This window comes from Oryzias latipes, chromosome 10 (genome assembly GCF_053564925.1).
Source record: "Oryzias latipes strain Hd-rR chromosome 10, Olatipes_Hd-rR_3.1".
Classification (NCBI taxonomy): domain Eukaryota; kingdom Metazoa; phylum Chordata; class Actinopteri; order Beloniformes; family Adrianichthyidae; genus Oryzias; species Oryzias latipes.
In genome coordinates, this window is record NC_136246.1 from 32,950,175 (window position 1) to 32,975,982 (window position 25,808).

Genomic DNA, 25,808 nt, shown 5'->3' on the forward strand with positions numbered 1-25,808 from the left:
GGCCCGCTGGCGTGAAATTATTTTGACGTGTTTCAATGACTGCGTACCTTTCCTTTGTCTGCCGCAGAGATAAGCAACTTTTTTTGCTCGTCGATCCACAGGAACGTGACGGAGGCTCATAGAAAAACCAGACGGAGCCGAAAAGTGCTGCATATCCATGACATTTAAACGTTAGCTTACATAATGCTGATCATTGTTGAGTGAAGGAGGCAGACCATCATGGAGGAGACAGAGAACTCCATGTTCTAGTTTACCTCAGGGTGAGGACTGAAGAGAAGGATCTGGGAACAAGGATGAGTGAATAATGTTCTCACTATCTGCTCTGGCAGTGCTATCCCAGATGACCCCCCCCCCCCCCCCCCTCTCCATTGAGGTGTTCTCCCTACCATGACAAAGGTGGATAAAGGTGGAAAGATTTCATGTAATCCATGGACACCAGTGAAGATCACAAATCATTGAAGAAAAAAGGTTCAGAGCACTGTCTAGGGGGTCTAGATGACCCCACTCCCAATGGTAAAGTGGTAAGAAGGCACTGTATAGAATATAAGTAATAAATGTAGATATGATTTACCATAATACCCATAAAATACTTCAAATAAATAAGTAAGTTGAATAAACGAACGATGTAAAGGCTAAGTTAATACAAACAAAAATAAGGATTTTTTTTTTTAATATATAAAACTGAAATTTGGCTTCATGTCTATTTCCAAAAACTACTGAGGCTTACTCCCCCCCACCCCCACCCCGAGAAACCAAACACACACTCAGTCACGCTGTCAGGACAGCTCCAGTGTCAGGGCTGTTCTTGTTTTTCCTCGCCGATGGCTTCTCCCAATGAAAAATGAAGGTTTCCTGTTGGCTGAGGTTACCGATTCCAGGACCAAGAGAATACACAACAACAGCAAACACAACAACAATAACAGCAGCGGCGCGGCGCGGCAGCGTTCACAACAGACGTGTGGGAACCAACCCTGATGCTCATATGATCACATGTCTGAGTCAAAGCAGGAAACATGTTCTGGGAAAGGAGGACAGTTTCCTGTAACTGAAAAAAACACATTTGTTTCCTTCACTAAGTGATCGTGCCCCAGGAGAACCACAGAGTCGTGACATCGCTGAGAGACGAGCACAACATCTGAATCCTGAACTTCACCAGTTTGTCCTGACGTGAAAACACGGAAACTCATCAGGAAAGGATCGATCATCTCAAGAGTTCTGACTCATCCAGTTCACAAACATCATCCAACTTTCATGTTGTTTAATGAATCACTTCTCTTTTCTCCTCCACCAAACATCTTCCTCATACATTTATCAACTTCCTGTTCTTCACGCTCCTGATTTGCTGGTCAGTCTGTCCTCACCTGCAGTCATGCAAAGGTCCTGGAGACGAGAAGCGACGGTTCCTCTGCAGGCAGAAGGTGAGGAGCTCTGTCACCTCAGCAGAAGTAAAGAAGGTGTGGGAGCCTCTGGGGAGGATCCACGACGCCATGGACAGAATCCGTTTCTCTGCTTTCCGTTGGACAGGAAGGTACGGTGGCCCCGAAGTCCAAATCCCCTCCTATCGACAAATACCTCAACATTTTAAAGATCACAATGAGTAGTCAAAAAGCAAAGTTAATCATGAACAAACAGCTTCACATTTTAGAGACTGAAATTTTTAAAAGAAAACATTTTAGAAAAGCAAAGTCATTTGATTCCTGGAAATTACTTTTGTTTTTCAAAACCCTTCTTTTTTGTTTTATTTCATGGGGGGGGGGTAGATTTCTAAAATGTAATATTGTTTTGTGTTCATTGTTTTGAATTTTCATTGTGATATTTAATATGTTTTTGCGTTGAGTGCCGTTTTGTTGATGCTTTTGCAATTTTTTGTGTAATTGATATTTTGTTCCACACTTTTCATTTGTATTTTTATTGGCTGCCCAGACTATCGTATGTTTTTTTTTAATTACCGGTTTAGCTATAAAGTTGAAATTAGAAGCTGAGTGAAGGTTTTGATCCCTGGTTTAATATTTTTCTAAAACCACTGGTGACCAAATAAACATTCTGCATTAATTATCAGAGGCTGTCCTTGAAATCTTTTGGATCATGTGATAAAATAACAAAAACTCTTTTCTGCCAAACAAACTAGAAACCTGCATGTCAGGAACACGCATCCCGTCTGACTGTGTCCTGCTGCCCCCACATGGAGCTGGCTTTCTATGGAAACCAGCGCCGGATTCCACTGTTGGGACCTTCTCCTCTTTTTATGTCTGCACTGTTTCTCTGCAGCTGGTTTGGGACTGAAAGATGCTCAAAAACAAAATCATTTCACTGCCTGAATGCCAAAAACACAGAGATGGTGAAAGTGTTTTAACTCAATGAATGAATTCTGTCTTTTGTTGTTCAGGATTTATAATACCAAGATTGTCACTCATTTTGAGAATCTGCTTTTTGTTTGTTTTTTAAGAAACGTGTTTTTGCCTAGAATAGAGAGAACAGTTCCAGAAACTCATCAAATAAAATAAAAAACACAAATGAGTCAAACCAGCAGGATTATGAAAGCAAAAAACTAAAGCTAAAGGTGTGGAAACTGAATAAAACTAGGATCTTATCCTAAAATCAGTGCTTTGAAAAGTAATTATGAGAAGAAATGAATCATGCTGTATGTTTTTTTTATCATAAATGCCTGGGTGTCATCCAAACATCATTGTCTTTTTGGGTCTGACCCTGGAATTTCTGCTGTTTTTAAGCCGGCAGGATCATTGGAGCTTCTGAAAAAAGTTTGAATCTTTTTATTTCTGACAGCAGGCTCACCCTGGAGGCTTTAGGAAGGGGGATATTAAGAGTGTGGCGTGGAAATCATGCAGGAAGGATGAAGACACACCGTGAAAAATTAACCCAAAAAAGCGTCTCTGAGAATCAGGAAAGATGGAAAAGTAAGAAACGAGTAAATGAGCGCAGCCTGGCGCCCTGCCTGGAGAGGTAGTGATGGGTGGAGAGAATGAGGATCAGAGGGGACGAAGACCGCGCGTCTGAGGGCTGGACCAATGGAGAGTGGGAGCGGCACGTGCGCAGGGGAGGCTTGAAAAAGGAGAGAGAGCGCGCGGATCTGTGCTGGAGGCTGGAGGCGCGCGGACGTCCTTCAGACCTCAGATCGGCGGCGGGAGTTTCGGTTCAGACTTCGGCTTTTCGTTTTTCCACTTCTAATAGAAGCAAACTGTCAGTCTGAGGAGATATTTATCCGCGCACGCGCCTTTCTTTCTCGCGTAAATGCGCAGTCTGTCGCAGTTGATCAAATACACCAATTAGCTCAATTCCGCGCAAAGTCCTGCCATGTCCTCCGCAGAGACTCGGGCGCGTGACGCGCTCGCCACGGCACCGTTGCGCGCAGCCGTGCGCACAGCTGCGGGCTGCGCCCAGCCTGACCTCCGCGCGTCATGCTGAGCGGACAGACCCTCCGCGGCCACGGCCCAATGCGACTCGTCGACCCGAGGCACCTTCCGCAACTGATGCCCCTGGAGGACCATGAAGCCACCGTGGTGGAAGCGACCGCGGAACCGCGCAACTCCACGCCGACAGGGGCCGGGGGGGCCCCGGGTCAGCAGCAGCACCCCTTCCCCTGGGTGGTGACGGTGCTCGCCGGCGTGCTCATCACGACCATCGTGGTGGATGTTATCGGGAACCTCCTGGTCATCGTGTCCGTCTTCAGGAACAGGAAACTCAGGAAAGCAGGTGTGACCGGTTTGAGTGTTTGATCCGGATTGAAATTCCTTGTAGTTTGGAATAAATTCCCATGTGTGCGCACTTTTTAGCCAGATTCACTCTGATTAGCTTTCAGAACAATCTGAAAATGTACTGCTGGGTTAAAGCGGTTGATCCCAGCAGCGGGAATGTTCTCCACTCAAAGTGATGCTGTCACTCCTGTGGGAGAAGACCAGCATGAGGCTGGAGATGCTGGCGCTTCCTCTCCACACCTCAGCTGCTGGTTCAGTCGCCACTCGTGTCCAGATATGAGCCACAGCTCTGATTCCACGTAATGTTGGAGAGTCAAACCTTGCTTTTGTTATTTGAAGCAGAAACATCATTTTAAAGGTTTTAACAAGTCTCTTCCTCACATGGCGACATCTGCACGAGTTCTTTTCAGGAGGGAACATGTTTGGAATAAAGAAACTCTATTCTGTAGAACAAACATCAGAAATTCAGCCAAAGATGCCAAAACAGCGGGGAAAAAGCGAGGATCATCCCACGCGGTGGGTCTCAAATGAAGCACTTAGTGAAGCACTTAGCTCAGTCTGTTAATGGAGATCAATGGCAGGTTGTCCAGAGGAGTGGCAGATGCAGAGATGCATCACATTTTCACCTTAAAACACAGCTGTGTGCTCCTACACGGGGTTTTCCATCCATTATGACAAAACTGATGCGCAGCTGCTGTGTGTTCACACCTCCTTAGGAACTTTGACCTGCGGCTAAATGTAAAGAAGAAAAGAAGAATCAGGGAAGTTTAAAAGGTTTGCCGCTCCTCGGTCTGACAGATTTATTAACACCTTAAGAAGTCCAGGGCTGCGTTTTCACAGACCGAAGAATCGCAGCCATGCAGAAACGAACGCGGTGCTCTGAAGCCGCATCAACAGGTGGAGGTGAATTCTGGGGAAAAACCGGAGCAGATCAACTAAGTAAACCCAGGCGGAGCAAAAAGGGGGCTTAAAAAAGACGGAGGTGGAACAATCAGGAACCGAAAGCAGGCGTGAAACAACTGCTCAACACCAAGAAAAGACTCAAAAACTAACATACAGATATGGAGCTTTGCTTCAATCTTTATGATTCTTCTCCATCTCAAAGTTGCAGACACTGTCGTTCCACCCAGTTTCATTCCAAGTTTGACCTTCAAAAAAATGTCCAAGCAAGCAAATCGTCTCTCAGCAAAGGGAGAGAATGAGCAGAATAAACGCAAACGAGAGGAGGTCCTCGGTTTGTCCAACTCTGTTCTGAAATCTGACTGAAGGACCGGACCAGAATCAAATGCCAGGAGTGTTTTGGGAATCCACCTCATAAGAAAACAGACGAAAAGCAGTCTGGACAAAAGATGATTGGATTTTAGTGAACACAAATCTATATATTTGAAAACTGAATGTTTTTAATTCAAAACTGAGGCTTTTGTTCTCCTTGATGTTCTTCAATGAAAAATGCAAATGAGAGAAATGCTGCGTTCATGTGGTGTTGGAATGATGGGAAAAATGAGTCTCACTCAAAAAAAACTTACATGAACGTCTTCCAGCAGCACCTGAAAGTAGAATAACCTTCTGCAAGGTGTTTGTATTTGTAGAGCATCATGTATGGGGAAACAGGCAAAATAAAACATTAATAAGGATTATTAATATAATTTATTCCAGTTTAACAGGCCGCATGTGGAAACTCCAGTCCTAAAATAGATTGATTGATTAATTGAAAAACTCGTCCATCATTTCCTTTTTTTTCACATCAATGGGAGTTCCTGAAATCCCTGAGCAGGAATGGGAGAGGTCCATGAATGTTTTACGTCTCCATCCTCTTGGCTTCACAGATTTCCCTTTGATTCATCCCTCTGAGACTCTTCTTCTCACTCTTCCTTTCTTACCTTCTTCTCCACATATTTAGGGTCCCTGTATTTTCCTCTACCTTTCTGCCCAACTCCCTAGGCCGTTCCTGGAGTTTGTGACGGCTCAGATCTTTGCAGCACAGACGCATCATCGTCATTCAGAGCGAGCAAACGCTCACCTGCACCCCACCTGACAGCACAAATGTCCGGCGGAGTTCAAGCTGCAGCTTGTTTACATCTGAAGTGGCAATATGTCAGCGCGGCGTTTCGGCGCTCTGCTCAGCTTTGCGTGAAATCAGAAATGAGATCGGTGGCGGCTCCAGTCAAATTCTGGCTCTCGGCCCAAACTCACGGAGTTAAATGGATTTTCTGGGTCTGAATGGGAATCAGCTGGATTGAGCTGAGGTCGCCACTGATCTGAAGCATTGATAACATTGGGAGTGGGGTCATCTAGACCCACTAGACAGTGCTCTGAACCTTTTTTCTTCAATGATTTGTGATCTTCACTGGTGTCCATGGATTACATGAAATCTTTCCACCTTTATCCACCTTTGTCATGGTAGGGAGAACACCTCAATGGAAGGGGGGGGTCATATGATAGCACAAGGGTTAAACTACTCAGTACTTGGACCACCTAGCTGTGTTGGCAAAACCACAGGACTGGAGTTCGAAAGGCATCAAGTAACAAAGACCTGCAGCAGAAAGAGGTCCAACCGTCCACAGGGGGCAGGGCTCGGAAACATGAACCAGAACATTCTCCACCTCTTTATGAGTTCAAATTCTAAAGCAGCAGAGCAGTTGACTAAAGAAAGTTTGCTGTCCGTCAAGAACACGTCTTCGTTCCAAGAAAGTGGTGAAACTGGAGTTTAAAATGTAAATGGACTCCAGCAGTTGTGTTCCCAGCCTCCCATCTCAATCACAAACCTCCCTGCGGAGTCTTTCTCACAACTATAGAAAGTCACGTTTCACATCCAGTGAATTTGGCCTAAAACGTCCTTTGCAGGATCCAGACAGCCCGGGAAAACGTGGTGGGATTTGATCCGTCTCGGATCATTTGCAAAACCAATTTTCTCAACATTTCAGCAGATTTTTTCTGCTTGTTTTTTTTTTCTCTCTCCTTCATGGGTGCAGTTTCTGTTTTGTGGAAGATTGCTGCCCCTGGCTGATGTTCACCGTCTGAATGCAACAGAACGTCTCGGTGAAAACGTGTCTGAGGAAAGTTGGAAATTAGAAACCAGCATAACAGGGAGCCGCTGAGGGGATCCCATCAAAGCACGCTTGAAATCCCTGCCTGACCTTCGACCTCAGCACGTTCTGGCTGTTCTTCCTGATTCTCGCCACCAAGCCCAGCTGTCTGAACCCGACGAACATCACATGTAGGAGCTCCTCTCAGCACAGAGGCTGGAAGGCGTCTGCACTCCTGGATGTTGGCTAACGGACAGATTTGATTGGATGTAGGGTTTTGGAAGAATCTATCCAGAACTGCAACCTTTCGAAATTTAGGATTTTAACTTTTTTTTTTTAAAGATTAAAAAAACCCAGGTAGGAACATGTGGGAAGTCAAACCACATATAATCCAACTGAGCATGAAATAAACACAGCAGTCAGCCAAACCAATCAGATGTCAGGATTACAGGACAGAAAAAAACCTTTGAAAGTGGAAATCGGGCCTCATTTCAGAGAAAGATGAAGATTTCTGTTGATTTGAAATCACTTTCACTCTGATTTGCAGGTTTACCTCAACCATACAAGGTTGGTTTTTGTGACCCTTAAGGCCCACTCCGATGAAAATGGAGTGTTTAGTGTTTTTCTGAAGAAAAGTCTGACTAAAACGTCATTTTGAAGCATTTCTGATCTCCAATTGTTTTGAATCAGGAGCAGCTGCCGTTGCCATGATTTGTGACGTAGAAAATGTGCTGGGCGGGGCCACAGTCTCTATGCTCCGCCCCATTCTGATGCATCCACTTGCAGACAAATAGATCCAGGAACCAAGGTTATTATAGTTAACGAAAACGAACGAAAAAACTAAAACTAGAACTGAAAAAACATTTTCGTTAACTGAAATAAAAATAAAAACGAGAGTTTTTAAAAAAACGAAAACTAACTAAAACTGTTTGTTGTGTGTATAAAACTAACTGAAACTAAATAATATTAACCCCAAAAAATACTTCGTTTTCGTCTTTGTTAATACATAAGTCTTTTGGGTTGAAATAAAGTCTATTTACTTCACCCTGCTAGTTTTACTGTGTATCTGAACTAGAGGGCTGCATTGGGATCGGGTCCCGCCGGGTCCCGCGGGACCCAACCCAAATCTCGCGGGATTGGGCGGATTGAATTGTGCTGCGGGCGGGAGCGGGCGGCAGAAAAAAACCCCGCGGGAATCAGTGCTGGCATGAATGTCTCATGAATATATATAAGCGGACTACGTTAGGCTGAGCGGCTGTTTGATTCTTATGTACTGAAGCTCCGTGAAGGCACCAGGTAGAGACGCCCAATGGCCACTGTCATCTAACCTGTTGTTGGGGGTGCGCCCCGCCCCGCCTCTTACTAAGAGCGCGCTTCAGGCCGTCTGTCTGCGCGCGCACACACGCACACTTTTAACCGAACGGGATTTGTGAAAATATATTTAATAATTAAGTTGCAAATTACACAAAAGAGGAATGCATGAAAAGATGAGGCTGGAGGAGGGACATGAATCTCTTTAATAATATCAATACAAATACGTGTTTTTTTCCTGCGGGACGGGAGACAATACAAAATCAATGCATCTCTATTACTGTGCGGGACTAAATTCTATGAGTTTTGCGGGTGCGGGCGGGAGTGGACATACATATTGCGGGTGCGGGCGGGATTGGTCAGAAATTCAGCGGGCGCGGGATGAAGAAAATAGTCCCGCGCAGGGCTTTAATCTGAACGTTACGGCATCACGTAGTCTGTGACGTCACATGATGTCTGTCAGACACTGCCGGCTAGCGTTGTCATAGACATTTACATGAGCGTGATGGCTGCAGTAAAAGTTGGGAGAAAGCGGGAGAGTCCTATTTGGGACTTTTTTGAATATAACAGCGTCGAAAACTAAAGTAAGTGCCTTGTAGTCGAAGCAGGAGACAACATTTGTGGAACGCTCCTCAAAGGGAAAAACCCTACGAATCTAAAAGTACATTTAAAAAGCGCACACAACAACGCAAATCAACAGTACCTAGACAAGCTAGCCTGTCGCCCCGCCCTCCCCCGAAAAAGAAGCCAGAGCAGATAACGTAATGCTGTTATCGGCTGTTGTATTTTAATTTAAGGATGGTTGTCCTTGTGTCCTCTGAATAATAAGTGTTTCAAAATGGATCTTTGATTGCGTTTTTATCATACAATACTTATTCTGGTGATTTTGAATCATGCACCTGACAAATATCCTAATTTACAAAAAAAAACTAAAACTAACACTAAAACTAATAAAAACTAAACTAAAACGAAGCAATTTCAAAAAATAAAAACTAATAAAAACTAGTAAAGCAGCCTCTAAAAACTAATTAAAACTAAATAAATTAAAAAAAAAAAAATTCAAAACTAAATAAAAACTAAAACTAATAAAAAATCTGAAACTATTATAACCTTGCCAGGAACGCCTTTGTTGTGTTTCTTTTCCGAGCTGCGTAGCTCCAATGTCACTAATGTTATGTTGGGGGGTGTGAGGGGCTTTAAGCTAGCGGGAGGTTGAAACAGATGGATGGCGGGAAGTGGGGTCGGGGTTGCTCCACCTCAACAGTCCCGCCCACAACTCAGAGGTTGAATCTTTAATGAACTCCTGCCGCTCTGCAGAAACTCTGTCCTGGAAAACGACACAGGATTTTAGATTTAAATCATTATAATTAGAAGACCACTGGGAAAACAGATCAGAGGACGATCAGAGTGGGATCGTCATTGACCATGAATCACCATCATTTCTGTTCTATGTGTTTAGTTTAGAATATCTAACCAATCAGGTGTCTCTGTCTCATATTGACGGTACTTGGAGGCAGACATGGGCTTTGTGTCGGTTCCGATTAAACTGGATCCTGCCGTTTTTAACCCTTCTGGTTCGTTTCTCTCAGAGTAAAACCCAGAAGCAGTGGCGGTTCTACACTAATTTACTCCCTGGGCGAGTAACCCCCCCCCCCCCCCCCCCCCGCGCGCACACATACAAAATTTGACAACATCCTGTTGTGTTCCCTATCTTCTATTTAGCCATTTTACTCAAAAAATGCATGAATTTTCTAGACTCGTATTACAGGGGGGTCAAACTCAGTCACACAGGGGCCTAAGTTAAAAACACGCTTAAGGTTTTGGGCCGAAGAAGATAAATGTTTACTGAACTACACACTAAAGCTAAACTTTTAAACCTTTTACACTGAACGTTTTGAACATAAATATGAATAAAAACAGGAACATTAATCCAGAATAACTCAAGTTAAACCTTAAATAACTTGTAATATTTTGTTCTCCATTTAAATATATTCTGTCAACATTATACAAATATGAACATGCTGCAGGACAAAAAACAAAGAAAGCCTGGAAATATTAATAAGAAATTACATATCAAATAATTCCATTTTTTTGCTCTTTCATCATTTTTTAGAGCATTTTTTTTAGAGCTGGACTCCTGCTTCATTTTTAGCAATAATTTCTTAATGTGTGACGTCCTGTGTGTGTCTTTGTGAAACATATCAGAGGGATTAGATCTAAAAAATAAAACTTATTGTGATTAATATGTTTAGGTCTTATAAAACATTAAAGACTAAATCATAGAACTCATCAATGGGATTACTCCAAAAATATTTGGCATTTCCCTAAATTTGTGCAACACCAACAGTAGAAATCCTCCAAAAAAACTCAATCCATAAAAAATGGTCTGCCCTCCCCCCCCTTCCCCTTCCCTCTCACACGCGGCTCCGTCTCTATGACGGGAGGCGCAGCTGCGGCCCAGAGTTGATTGTCAGATAGAAAAAGACTCCCAATCACCTGTTAGTGTGATTCAGCCAGCCACCGGCGAGTTGCGCTCCCCTTTCGAGTTTTTTTTACTTATGTTCCAAAGACTACCGCAAAGAGGTGTGGCCGCAAGCGTCTTGCAGCAGAGGGCGGTGGTCACGTGCGCATCGGGTCTGCTGTGTCGGAGCAAAGAATTGTGGGAAATAATCCCCATTGCCTGCTTTTGTCGAAATTGGGTTGAGCACGGATGTTTGTTCTGCCTAAATCCTTTTCATGCGCCTGTTTTACGTTGTTTCACTCTAAATTATTCTTTTGTTTTTTTTTTTTGTTTTTTTTTTTTGCACCATAAGTGTGAAGAGGAAACAGGAGGAAGACATTATTAAGAGTCTGATGTGTCAAAATAAAAGTATTAAGTGTCGGCTGCTGAAGTAATTTCAAATTAAAACTTCAAGCTACCTCTTTGAATATTGTATGTAGCACATTACTCATCGGACACGGCCAATGCCGCCCCCTATGAAGTGTCGCCCTGGGCGACCGCCCACATCGCCCATATCAAAAACCGCCACTGCCCAGAAGGAGCAGCAAAGCAGCTACAATAAAACAGAGTTTAGTATTTATTAAGTGACCAACGTGTTTAAAATGTCTGCAGCAGGAAAAAAAACGTCTGAGCTCCGACTCCGTCCAGCAGGAAGGTAAACTTTTTAAGATTTGTATCTGAACTACTGTTTTATTTTAATCAATAAATGTTGAAATATTAAGAGAAAATAGCATTTTTTTCATGACTAATTTTTTTAATTTGGACAAACATTGATGAGTTCTGAAACACAAGACACTGTGAAAATTAACATAAAATTTCAAAATGCCTGTGTTAAATATTTTGATTCTACTGTGGTGAGCCCTCATTCTTTTGCTTAGTATTGCAACACGCCGCTGTAGTCTTCTGTCACACTGTGCCCCAACAGTGGAATTGTGGAATTCAATTTTCAATTCAATTCAATTTTATTTGTATAGCCCAAAATCACAACAACAGTTGTCTCGATGGGCTTCGAAGTAAAACATGAAATCAAAAGGATCACGAATACAAAGAGTTCAATAGAAAAATACTATAATGAACTAACAAACTGACTAAGCTATACTGGCATCCCTGCCCTTAGACCCCCCTTCACGGTAATGAAAAACTCCCAAAAAAAACGGATTCCGGAAAAAACGAAGAAACCTCAGGGGTGCCCACATGAAGGAGGGATCCTCCCCCAGGACGGACAGGCGATTTACCAGAAATCTTAGAGAAGAATTAACTTCTCTAAATCTACAACTACATATATTAAAGTCCAGCAGACGAGCTTCATCCAGCCGTGGTTGTGGGGACAGTCAAAGGCGCGAGTCGAGCCGGAGACAGGAACCACAGCCAGGTGTAGGAGCAGGAGCAGAGACGAGGTACTCGAATCTGATGGATTTTGGCACAAAGGAGGATCTCAGCCTGACGGGGGGATCTCAGTGATGGGGGGATCTAACTGACGGGGGGATCTCACTGACGGATCTCCTCTGTGTGGTGAAGGCAGAGTGCAGACTCGCACCAACAGCAGACTCCGCCCACCTGATCGGTCGGTTCAGTTTCCTGAGATTGTGTTTCATACGTCGTCCCCACAGAAGACCTCGTTCCTCATCCAGCATCTGTAACCTCTAAGTGTGATCTTATACCATCTTATGCCTCCACCCCCCCAGAATTGATGTGTCCCACATGATTGAAGTGCTGAGACTTGATTTCAGGGTGGTGGTGTTGTGAAAGCTTTGCTCATGAGCCTTTGAGGAAAGAACTGAAACCAGAGTCTGACGGCGCCCACTTTTAAACACATCCCATTCAAAACAGTCCTTCATTTGCAGGGCTAAATTATTATTATAATAAGTGTATTATTTATGAGTCTGAGATGACGCAGAGAAATGGATGTTTTGAGAAAATATTGACAAAAACACATTTTCTGAACTCAACCAGCCCACAAATACAGACATAGCATCCCTTATTGAATCATGTAGTCTCAGTGCCTTGTGGTAGAGTGTCCGCCCTGTGACTGGAAGGTCGTGAGTTCAAATCCAGGCTGAGTCAGACCAAAGACACTCAGCATTAAGTGTCAGCGGGTTGAACCCCCGAGCGCCGCTGTGTCTGCAGCTCACTGATGGGTCAAATTTGACCTAGGTGTGTGATAGATAATGAAACTTGAAAACCCAAAGCCTCCAAATTCCCTCAAGCTAGAAGTTGTTTGGAGGGAACACAAACACCTGTGCTGCTTCTCTCTATGAGGATAAAGTGCTTTTATTGTCGTGATAAGCGAGCCCCTTTAGCCGTGGTTAAATAAAAGCAATGAGGCAAAAACTGACAAAGTCTGTGCTCCACAGAGACCGGCGAGTAATGATCCCGCCGACAGCTGGCTGGAAGCCTAACAAGCCATCAGGCCTGAGCCGAAGAGCGTCGCTTTGACGCCTAACATGAAGTCACTGCTCTCCTTTCTAATGAGGCTGACCTGATCTCAAGCCTCGCTGCGCCGCCGCCGCCCATCTCCTGCCTAAAGTTCCTAACGTGCTATCACGATTTCTCGAGGGGGGCAGCAGCAGCTGGAGAAGCAATGTGGTCGATCTTTAACACCCCGAGACTCAGACTGTAGATACAAAACAAATTTCTCTTCTGATATTTTCATTGACCGTTTGGAAGTAATCCAGAGGCCGCCTCAAAGCAACCTTGAATCTGTCCTTATCTATACGGTCACAGACAAGACTTTTGTGGCAAAAATGTCTAAGAGAGTCAAATTTAATATGAATATATGTGTAAAAACTCTTTATTGAGGAGCTTGTTTCATTCAAAATACTGTCGTTATTGAATTCCGGTGTTTATATCAAAGACAGTCCCCCCCAGATGTATTAAAATAAGCAGCAAATGAGGCTGAGTCCAAGCATTGTGAAACAAATTCCTTTCCTTTCCTGCTTGGTTAGGCTTTGATCAGTTGCACTGATCAAACTAGTTTTCATGAAGCCACAGTGGAGACATCAGAACACCAGCAGTATCAGCAGCTCAGTGTAAACTCAGTCCAGACACAAAGCTACAAACATGTCAGGAATGTGAAAAAAACACAACCATGTCTGATAACAGAAGAACCTAAGAAGACACAAAGCTAGAAATATGCTGGAAGATTCCTCTATGCTTTATGCCTTAAGGCATGTGTGGTGCCTTCAAGAACTTGCTGAACGTGGGTTTTTGAACCCATATGGAGTCTGTCACTACCCAGTACTAGCGTACGTACTCACAGTTGGAAGAGGCTTGGCGTAAAATCCGGTGGGTCTTGCTCCAGGCAATTATTCCTTTCTCCTTCATGACCAATTTTCAAAGTAAAGAGGACGCCATCCGTCACTACCAAAATAAGTCCCTGATTGGTCAAAGTTCAACTGGGTTAACATTAAGCGCCCGTTCAGTGGCCGTGCATTTTGTATCTGAAGCCTGAAAACGGACTTGTGAAAGTTGCATAGAGACGCGTAAATGCCAGAGTTTCGCGCATGGAAGCCTGAAACGCACAAAGATGCATGTTTACAGCGACTTTTCATTAAAAAGTGGTCAGTTAAACTGCACATTTCCAAGACTGGTGTGAACGTAGCCTTAGTCACAACTGTCCTTATTGGTGGATATGGGATGTCTGCAGGTGAAAAATGGTCCAAGTTGCACGGGGCACGCAGGTGAGCCACATCAAATGTCAAGGTCGTAGATGCCATAAGGAGTCAATACTTACACGTAACTAACGGCTAGAGTGTGGCGTAAACACACCACACCACAGCATCACCTGTACAGCACACGTGCATGACAATGGTATGTCCCACTATCATCAGGACTTCCTTTGAGGGAACTGCAAGGCACACCTGTTCTGCTCTACGATCTTCCAAGGATCCAGACAACGCCAAAGCCTGCAGCACCCACACGGGTCAACCCCACCCCCACCCCACCCCCCACCCCCACCCCCCGTAGGGCTGTATGTGATTTAGGTGAATCAGGCCCAACATAGCAGCTCAGCCAATGAGCAAACAGTCAAAATACAAATCCACAACAGACTGCATAATAATTGGGGAGGGAACGGAACCGCAGAAAACAAGCAAACCTGGGAGTGAAGGAAGTGATCATGGGTAATAATAATAATAATAAACTTTATTTGTATAGCACCTTTCGAGATAAAAATCCCAAAGTGCTTCACAGAAAACACAGAACATAAAAAAGAATTAAGAAAAAGCAATTTTGAAAAGATAAGTTTTTAGCTGCTTTTTAAAAGAAAATACTGAGTCTGAGAGGAAGGGAGGTCCAGAGGGATGGAACCACTGCTGCAAAGACTCTGTAACCTTTAGTCTTTAACCGGATTCTCTTAACAACCAGCAGACCCTGATCACATGATCTAAGGGACCAGCTGGGAGTGGACGGCTGCAAAAGGTCTTTTATGTAGACCGGTGTTTGGTTGTTAAGAGCTGTGTGTGTTAAAACCAGGATTTTAAATGCACTCGGTAGCGGATGGGGAGCCAGTGCAGCTGGATTAACAACGGGGTGACGTGTAAAAACTTGGATAAATTAGTTAAAAGCCTTGCAGCAGCATTCTGGACAAGCTGGAGCAGTTTGAGAGTTTTTTTGCTTAAACATGAGAAGATGGAGTTACAGTAATCAAGACAGGAAGATATAAAAGCCTGGATGAGCATCTCCAGCTCAGAACGTGACACAATTGGACTCAGTTTTGCAATGTTTTTAAGTTGATAAAAACAAGAGCGTACAATAGGGTTGGGCGATGTCCCTTAAATTGGCCGTTGACGATGTTTGCTGTCAACCATCGGGATGGACGATGACATCGTTGGGGGGGGGGGGGGGGTATTTTTACATTTTTCGTTCTTATATAGCTGCTATTCGTTTTTTTGCTTTTTTCATTTTATTTCCCAATCCGCGATGATCCAGTATAAACTGAGGGAAGTGACTTTAACAAAAAAAGTAACAAACAAAATAGAAGAGAAGTAGTCCGCTCCCGCACTTCCGGGGGAGTGCGGACTTACAGCTTTGTGTTTGATGGGAAGGGGGGGGGTACATGAGCGATATGTGTGGGAGATTTAAGACTGCGATCCGTCCCGCAGCTCTAGGGGTACAAGCTACCGAACTCAGAACCGGGTCTAAACGTGTGTCTGAGCACAGCACGGATCGTCAGCAGACACACAGCGGTTTGAGCTTCAAAGCAGAAATGTCGCTCAGTCCTTAGAAAACATTCAAACAATCACGCGGATTTGTGTTTCCAGTCGTGTCCCGACTAAATAAAGGCTGATGTTATTCACAGGATGCAGCGCCACCCAAAGCTAATGTTGTTAGCCCGTGTTAGCATACTGCTAATCCTGGCTTCGTTCAGAAAAAGCACTGACCACACGGATTAAAATTCAAATGATGAGCGAACAGGTGTTTCATAATAACCGTAACATTATTAAAAGCACGTTTAGAAGATCATCTCGTATTTTACCGAGCTGGCATGTCAATATATATAGCCGCTCGGCGCTGTTTAACAATGTTTTGTATTGAATTGTTACATACAATAAAGTTTGAAGAAAAAAAGCCGCTCGGCGGAGTTTATATCCTTCCGTTTTTCAAACCCTACTGCGCATGTGCGAATGATTTATTCCGACGGAAAGTGTGACCTTAGTTAACGTTTTTATATTCTAAAAACATTTTTCTGGGCCCATGTACACGGTTGGATTCTAATCCGACCATTGATCCCATCAAGATATTTTGTACATGTAACCGCGGCTTATGGTGTCGACGCGCAACGTGGCGGGGGCGTGGCATCACGATGGTGGTCTCTCCATCGGGATGTCAGTCACCCATCACGATGGACGATGATATCGTCCATCGGCACAACCCTAGCGTACAAGTGACCCGATATGAGAGTCAAGGGATAAAACCGGGTCAAGAGTCACCCCAAAGTTCCTGACAGACGGCTTGATGGAGGACGCAAGTGGACCGAACCACTGGACTATCTGGGGGAGGCAACTGTCAGGACCACAGACTAGAACCTCAGTTTCAGCTTCATTTAGTTGGAGAAAATTATCATTCTTCCAACACCTGAGTAAATCCAGACACCTGCATATAATCTGTAGTTTAAAAACATCCTGGGGTTTAAAAGAGACATAAAGCTGAATATCATCAGCATAAAAATGATAAGAAAAAATCATTAAAAGAACTTAAAATATGCTGCAAAGGCAGCAGATATAAAATGAACAATAAAGGTCCCAAAACTGAGCCTTGTGGGACACCAGAAGTGAGGGATGCAGAAGAGGACTTAACCTTGGAAAAAGCAACAGAGAAAGATCTACCAGTCAGATATGAGGAGAACCAGTTTAAAGCAGAACCGAATACTCCAACCTAATTTTTTAGCCTGTCCAAGAGGACGTAATGGTCAACAGTGTCAAAGGCTGCGGTCAAGTCCAGTAGCAGTACACAGAAGATTTTCCTGCATCACTCTGCATCAGGATGTCAATAGTGACTCTGAGTGGGCCTGTTTCAGTGGAGGGAGTTCTGCCAAAACCCGACTGAAACTGATCACAAAGGCCATGACTGTCCAGAGCAGTTTTAAGTTTGTTAGCAACAACTTTTTCTAAAGTTTTGGGCATGAATGGGAGATTAGAAATAGGTCTGTAACTGCTCAAGATGGAGGAGTCAAGCCCAGGGTCGATAAGGAGAGGACGAACAACAGCTTTCTTGAAGTGCTCAGGGACTTGACCGAGTCATTTTTGACAGGTCAGAAGGACCGATGGACTGGAAGACATCTTTGAGCAGAGATGTTGGCAGCACATCGAGAGAACAAGAGGATGACCTCATTGTGCCAACTAACCTGACTAGCTCAGGGAGAGACACAGGTGAGAGTGTGTCTAAAACCACAGGCCGAAGGTGGACCAACAGAACCGGAACCAGCTGTGTGACATACAAAGAGCTGCTGGAGCAGCGATCAGTCAAAGGCCTCAGGTTCAGCAGCTCTAACAAAGAGGAATCTGGCTCCAAACAAACGAAAGATGTGAACTCTGAAAGTAACTAATGCAGCAAAAGAAAAACCTATTCAAACCCCTGAAAACCAGGCTTAGGACACTGGAAACAGTTTAAAGACACGTTTCTCATAATTCACGTGTTTAAATGTTTGCAGGTCTTCTGATCTTTTGGGAAACCTGAATTTATAGCACACAAGTTCCGTCATAAATCTATCATCTGCGGTTTGTGTCTTTGATTCTCCTCCCAACTGAAGTTGTATACGTCTGCGTGGTAAAAAAACACACAAAAATAATTTTTCTGCTGCTCCTTTTAAGGCGTCTTAAGCGCTGCTAAAATTAATTTCCCAGAAGCTCCCCATTGATCAAAGGTTGAGAAGCTTCAATGGGTTCTGTTTGCAGCTTTGCTGATGCAAGGCGCCCCGCTGGTTAGCATCACTTCCTACCATCTGAAGGCCTTCGATGACGTCTTGCAACCCCAATTCAAAGCAGTTGTCAAAACACATCTCATTGCAAGATTCCTCTGAAAATGGATGTTTAAAGTCATATTGCATGTTAACATCCCTCCAAGGAGCTTCTAGTTTCATCCTCCATGCTAACCAGAGAGAACGCTGAAACGGAGACAGGAAGGACTTTGACGCTGAAGACGACCATTGTTTCAGATTTAAAGGTGGATTGAGATCTGTTCTGGACATTCTTTCATTGGGATTAATCACATGACTAATGGAAAAATTTAATATTTTATTGAAAGGATTTGATTGCAATATTTTATTTTGAAAGGCCGTTTGCTTACGAAAACAGCTAAATATCGTTTGCTTCAGTTTTCAAACTGTTTTCAATCCGAGCTTGACAGTCATTGCCATTTAATAGTCATAATTATTTATTCATCAAATAGAACCGACAGATGTTTGTTGTGGTCTCAGAGATCGGCAGAACCGTCTATGTTCTATGGTTCCTGTCAGAGAAAAACAGATTTAACTTTAAAAAAAAAGCTCAATAAAACGTTTTAGTCACTGTATGGTTTACTAAAATGAAACATTTAAATGATGGAGTCCAAGTTTGATACATGTATTAGTAAGAGTTCTCTTTAGAAATAAAAGTTAATCATTTTCTACCAAAATTTGAATCTACATGTTTGTTCTAAATCATCGTCTTTAGGAAAAACCACGACTGTCCATCTGGATATGTCCATGTAAATCACACGACCAGCAAAATAACTCATCAGTTAAGTTATTCAGAAATGCAAAACGTTGTGGTTCTGAGACGGTCAGGTCAGGTGGAGAACATTTCCCATCAGCAGGACATCAGCTTCGTCCAACAGGACCAGGTTTCCCACTGAGTGGTTAGGGATTTGAAAAATCATAGAAGACTTTTTTCTTTGTTTTTTTTCTTTGTTTATTCATAAGATAAGAATGACTGCACTGCGCCGCTACTTTGCCACAACTTTGTCCTATTGCTCTCATTTTGGAAAACGTTGCACCACTTAAACCGTCTCCACGAATCATTCATAGTGTAGCGACCCTGGGGTTAGCCCCGCCTTCAGCCCCTAAGACTCATGGGAAGTCGGGAATCTTGATGTGAAAACCATGAGTGAGAGATCTGTGAACACAAGTGACGTCCATGCTGTTTAGCTGTTTGTGGTGTGTTTAATTACGTGGGCGTTGATGCTGAAAAGGAGATTATGCTATCTGTCTATTTCTTCCTCTCTGAGACTGTCCGGGGTCGTGTGGTGTATGGCGCACGGACAGCTCTCCAATGAAAATGCTTTAGTAGCAGCTCGGCTATCGTGACGTACCAGCTGGGTCGTAACAGTATAAACCCTCTATCTAACCAATCAGACGGCGCCAACATCCTCACTTCTGTCTCTCAGTTAAAACAAGAACAACGGCTAAAGGTCGTGTTTAATGGTGTAGCTTCCCGCAGGATCCGCTGTCAGACTGCGTAAACCTGCACTCGTTTGTGCACTACATCTCCCATGATTCACTGGGTTGATGTGACAGTATGTCTTACCGTGCTACTGGTAGCTGCCATGAACCACAGCAAACACAAACATCCACCAGAGATTTCAGTGTTTGGTCCAAATCATCTGTCTAACCCAAACAGCCTCTTTCTACTTATGTTCGTTTGAAGGACAAATTTAATTTCACACTTCAAAGACTTTTTTTTAAATGGAAGTTTAAATTAAAGTAAAATCAAAATAAAGGAAAGTTAAGCCAGGTTAAGTGGCCAACAGACACATTTAACTAAAACTAAATGGGAATAATTGTTTTTTCCCCAAAAAACAAATAAAGAATTTTTGATTTAGACAAAAAATAAAAACTAGTAAAACTACTAAATTATGACAAGAACTGCAGACAGGATCCTGGAAAGACCTGAGGTTCTCTTTCCATTATATTTTACAATGCGCCTCGAGATTTTGGTGGTCAAGCCTGGAAAAGGTGAAACTAAGCTCAAAAAAGGTTGAAAACCACCAGATTACAGAAACAAAATAAATCTGTTCTTCTCGTCTAAAGAGGGCCAAAAGCCGCCGTTTTACACCGGCTCATGACGTCATTTAGCCGATTGCAATCAAGAAACCCCAAATACAGTTCTTAGAAAGTGCCGATGGCCACAAATTCTTGATTTTATGACAGGAGCCTGCAGTGGAAATTTAAAAGCAGGCTGTTTTTTGCCCACCGTCCGGACTTTGGACATGCCTTTGCATCCACCTTGAAACTGTGTGTGCTGGAATATCGTCTTATTTTCTTTCCTAATTTGTTCCATAGTTTAATTTCTTTTATTGATATGCAAAAGGTTTTGTTTTTTAGGAATAAGCCTGAATTGTATCCTCACTCTCTGTCATTGAACAGTCTTTAAACGCCATCTGATGACATTTCTAACTTTATTGATAATCAAAGCTGGTTTTCAATCCACTACGTTAAAGAATTTCAACAACCGTGATTTCCTTTTGCTTTTCTGTGACAGAACTGTGTGCAGATTACTCCGGTTTAGCCATGCACTCTCAAATTGAGAAGAGTTTCTAAGGCGGATAAAAGTCCAGACGACTAACTGAAAACCTCACATCTTTGTCGGGTTTAAGGACGACTCCTGACAAACTCCCAGCACGGGTTTTTAGGCGATATTTCACCTCCAAATGTCTAGTTTTAACCAACAAATCAAAACCTGGCTGATGTTTGATGGTGACAGCAGCGTTTGCTGTTGCACTTCAACCAGGTAGCGGCGGCGGCAGTCGGAGCAGCTGACAGGATCAGAGCTCTGCCGGTGCCGCCGTTTGAGTGCAGGGAGAGACAAGCGAGACACTCGGAGTGCGGCGAGACGCTCCTCAGAGCGGACTATCTGTGGTTTCCAGACGCTGCTTCATGCTGGCATCTGCCCGTTTGAGGCGCCGTCTTACAAACATCAGGGAGACTGAAGCAGCTCAGCAGATGATCTTTGGAGATGCTGGTGCCCCCCTGTGCATGCATTTGCATTTCAATGTGCTGGAATCCAATAACTTTCAAACTACTGGAACTTCTCGTCACCTCAAGAAGTCGAAGATCACACCGCGCGATCCAGATCTCTCCCAATCACCTTAATGAACAGTCTGACTAGCGAAGCAGCCTCCATTTCATTTGTCATTGACAAGGCAGGTTTCCCTCCTCCCTCTAGGATGTTGAGAAGCCAGAATTCTGCTTTTTAAAACAAAACACTTGTTTCCACGTCTCTCCTGTTAATGCAGAGGGGCAGGTGTGGACACGAAGCGAGGTTCTCCACGCAGACGTTCTTATTGGCGGGATCATGAGGTGAACAAAACAGCGTTGGGGGTAAAGCTTTTTTTATTGCTGTGTTTCAAAAACAACAGAAACAGCTTTTATTCAGGAGAAAAACGTCAAGAAACCGGACACAAGACACAGAGCTCTGCCTTTTCTCCACCCAGATGCTCCTGGGGATTCGCGAACAACAGATGAATAGAGATGTGTAGAACGTCTTTGAAGCAGCTACAAAGACATCCAACCCCCCAGAGCGTTGCAAAGCCCCCCACAGATCATAATTATGACCCAGAGGGCTTTTGAACTGGAAGCCCTCTGGATCATAATTATTTTCATAATTAAGTTCCAGAGGCCTGTGGGCTGAAAAGTGTGAATTGTTAAGGAGAACCACTAAAAGAGGACAGAGTGTTCCTTATTAGGAACACAGAAGGTTTAGACTGACCTTCATAAGACGATTACAACTACAGACACCATGTTATCCGTCACCGGAGATCTCTGTTTGGAAAACATGATCCATGTTTGACCACAGAAAGCTTTGTAAAAAAGTACAGCTGAGAATGATCTGCAGGTTGGAGAAAACATTGTACTGAAGTCTAATGTCCAAAGTACCGGCTCCTCTAGTACAGAACCCTGTGTTGCGCCGTGAGTCATCTAAGAGTCTACAAACTAACACGATCCTAACAGAAGGAAAGGCAGGGACTAGTGTAAACTTAATGGCACTAAAAGGAGTGAAAAACCAGTAGTGGTGTAATAATAATACGGTGGGAGGAGTTTCACCTGTTCTCCTCCAGGAGCTTCATGACGGTTTGGTGGTTTGCACTGTTTCAGCAACGTTCAAAGATTCTGGTAGAAATCCTGAGATCATTGTCAAAACGTGTCCAAAAATGGTCAAACCTGTACGGCGCCTGCAGGTGACACGGATGAAACGGACAGACAGATGATGGATGGATGGATGGATGGATGGATGGATGGATGGATGGATGGATGGATGGATGGACAGCTGGGCGGGTAGGTGGTTGGATGCATAATAATGGATAATAATTTGTTGTCTTGGACAAACAGGACAGAGCTCACCCTAGACTGGATTGAGAACAGTAAATAATTTGTCCCTGATTTGTCCTTAAACATCCATCCTGACTTGTCGGGGTGTCTGAAACGATGCCGTTTGCAGCCTGGACACCTGCATGGAGTCCTGGGAGCCCAGCGGTGATCCAGCGACTGTTTCACAGCTTTTATGTCAGACCCATTACGTTGAGGCTTCAGTTCACACAGAAGAAGGCGAGTTGCTGCCTGAGCAAATGGCAGAAATGAAGACAAAACCTCCAACTGATACACTCTGACTGGCGGTTAACAAGCCCCCTCACCTCCGTCCTGTGGGCCACGGCTCCTTCACAAAGCTTAATGATAAGCAGGGAAGAAGCCTCACCCAGAATGTCAATTATCAGGCTTCCTCGTACCACGGGAAGACCGGAGAGGTGATGAATGCAGAGTAAACATTTATCAGGTCACTGAGGACACCAAGGTTAAACACAGCAGAAAAGCTTCCACCAACTCCTTCATTAGTAGAACTACAAAGGTGAGACACACCTCTGAGGTGCTGGAAGCTTTCAGAGGAGCAGCTCCCCGTGACATTTCACTTACACAGTAGAAGTGCGTTTAGTCAGTCTACTATTGAATTTTGAAGCAAATCAATCACAGTAAAGGTCAAACGGGGAATTATCCACTGGCCCGTGCGTCTAGAACTCAGAACTGGATGAAGAAATTCTCCTTTGATTGAGAGAAACCTCTGGGAAAATGGAGCTGACCAAAAAACAACCACAGAATCATTTCAAAGGAAGACACCAAAATGAACTGTCACCAAACCAAATTCATGATCCCACCTAAAATCACGTGTTGCCATGGAAACCATGAAGATTTTAGAAAGTGATAGTATATTTTTTGGGTCAACAACATATAAAAATGAATACAAATGTGTGTCAGATGGAGACTTTAATAAAGCAACAACTGAACCTCCAGTGAGTTCATGTGGAGATGACGGCGTCTCTTTTAGTCGTTTCCTAACCATTTCTTTGGTTTTTGATTCGTATGGGATTTAGGATTTTTATTTGGTTATTATTTTTGGTTCAGTTTGTTTTAGTTTTCTGTTTTTTTGTGTTTTTATGTCTCTTAATCCACTACTATTCGGGTTGCCGTGCTTTCTATTTGTATTGTAACTGTCATTCTGTTTTTGTAATGTTGCTGCAAACTCAGGTCGTTGTTGTAAATGGGAAATTGTTCTTCATCGACCAAACTGGATAAATAAAACTTCTACGCGCTCAGTAAATTGTTCTGCTTTGGGAATTCACATTTTTGTTTTGTGTTGACTTTGCCTTTTTGCTGCTTTGTTTGGCTCCGCCTTCTTGCAGGTGCTGTTTCTGTTCTTCCTGCTCTGATGGGTTCAATGTCCGATTTTCTTTTCCTTTTCTTTCGTTTGCTCCAAATGTCTTGGAAATGTGATCATAATCAGATCCAAAAAAGTTGAAAGTAAAACAGTGACTTACGCTGAACACAAGGATTGGGTTCATTGCCTGGAGTGAACTTTCCCTCGGCGGTGGGTTCCTCCATCAGGACCATGCTGGTCAGAGCTAAGGAAAGGTCTGTCAAAGAGCTGCAGTCCTAAGACAAAGAGACAAACTGAGACGTGAGTATTTTAGACAATAAGAGGGAAACAAGAAAAAAAATGCTGTAGATTTGTTCACGAGGTGTTAAGTAAGGGTTAAAGGCCGACGGAGTGTGTATTACCAGAAATGAACGCACGACCGCGGAAGCCTGAACCGTCCAACGCGAAGCGCGTTAACGCTAAAAATGCAGACTTCGTCTGCCGTTAACCTGCTTATACCACGGTCACTTACAAAAGAAATAAATATTCAACCAGTTTTAAGTCTTTTAACTCTTGTTATTTTTTTGAGTTTGGATCGCTTTTTTCACAAAAAGCGGACTATTTGTTACATGGTGAGGCGCCCCCTTTCCGGCCCCAGCCTCGACTGCAGCGGTAAAGGAAAGCGATATATCTCTGCTGATGATCACGATGGGTTAGATAAAGCATCAGTTCAGAGAGAAAGTTCACCTCTTAACGCTTGTTTTTGTCCGGATGATGAAGCCAAAGTTTGTTTTAAAGAAGCCGGCGCAGTGATACGGAAGATTCAAGATATGTGGTTGGAACTACTTTTTTAGGCGTACATTATCACTGTGGATTATCACATTTTAAAGCACACCCAGCAGCCAATCAGAAAAGAGTATTCACCCGGACCATGGTATAAATCCTCCCTTTGTGTTTTCAGATGAGGATGGTAAAAAAAAGTGGCGTGTTTGTGAAATATTCCTCCCATTCTGACAGAATCCCTTTTCTTGTTGGGGCTTTACTAGTCAGACTGCAGGGCTGGAGGGCCGGCATCCTGCTGGTTTTCCAGAAACGATGCCTTATCTGCTGTTGATCACCTGGATCAGGTGTGTTTATGTGAGGAGCTTCAATGGCAGATTAGTTGGTTTACATGTAGGACGCCGGCCGTCAATGCCTGGAGTTTCACACATGTCCAGCAGATTACAGTTTGTACTGGGTAGTAAAATCTCACCTTTATGTGATGCTTTTCTGCAAAGTTGACAGACTTTCCAAAGTGGGGGCAGAGTTACTGCCGGGGGGGGGCACAGGGGATCAGTCTTAAATGGGCTTTCATTTAATGCACAGCAGGAGATTTCCATTTGCTGTCAAACCAATGTCCAACCTGCCAAGAACAGAAAACATGACAAAGCATAACTGGCCTTTAGCCTCACCTGAGTGACAGCAGAGACCACCACAGCCACCACGTACATTAAGTGCAGATTGCACGGATGAACATTGGTCGTACATAAATGCACATGGAAAAAGTGAGAAAGTTGTGGTCTTAATGGGTGATTTTCACAGATGGATCACAAATAAACCATGTTAAAACCACGGCCGACGTAGGAATAAACCACGCAAAGAACACAGTAATCATGAACCGTGCGTGAATGTTTATGTACAATTTATTAGTGATTTGTGCGTCAGTTACATAATTACATTGTGATCTGTGCGCCGGATGCTTGATATAAAAGTTATACATCTGTGGTTCATGCGTGACAAAACGGTCGTGGAAAGCCACAATTTTGCAAAAATCAAACACAACTGTGTTAGATTTACGTAACAATTATGTATAAACTACGTAAAAAAAAACGTAAACTGAGTCGTCCTCAACTGATGAATGATTTTTAGCAGCTCAAAACCGAAGTCACATGAAGATCCGTCAGCCAAAATCCTAGACGGACATCTGCGCACATCCGATGAATGACGAAGGAATGACGCAAAAACCACGTATAGCACGCATGGATCACGAAATACCGAAATGTCAGACGCGGAAAATACACAATATGAACGTAGTGGCTGTGTGACCACAGAACCGCAGCCAGAGAACAAGTCGGTAAATCTTTTCAGAGCTACTCTACTGTACCGAAGCTGCACCATA

General features: G+C 43.5%; 1 protein-coding gene and 1 long non-coding RNA gene across 2 annotated transcripts in view; one reads left to right on the forward strand and one right to left on the reverse strand.

Annotated features, from left to right (window-relative positions):
• Positions 1–366: 366 nt before the first annotated feature.
• The window catches only part of LOC144994944 (uncharacterized), a 29,122-nt gene continuing 3,680 nt past the window's right edge, over positions 367–25,808 (reverse strand). The window contains exons 2-4 of the long non-coding RNA XR_013658682.1: positions 24,903–25,052; positions 23,832–23,946; positions 367–1,558 (exon numbers count right to left, since the gene is read on the reverse strand). This is a non-coding gene — a long non-coding RNA (uncharacterized LOC144994944). The remainder of the gene's footprint in view (positions 1,559–23,831; positions 23,947–24,902; positions 25,053–25,808) is intronic.
• mtnr1al (melatonin receptor type 1A like) overlaps positions 3,070–25,808 on the forward strand; it is a 28,434-nt gene continuing 5,695 nt past the window's right edge. The window contains exon 1 of the mRNA XM_004073612.5: positions 3,070–3,711. Coding sequence (XP_004073660.2) covers positions 3,417–3,711 — 295 coding nt within the window. The 5' untranslated portion in view covers positions 3,070–3,416. The remainder of the gene's footprint in view (positions 3,712–25,808) is intronic.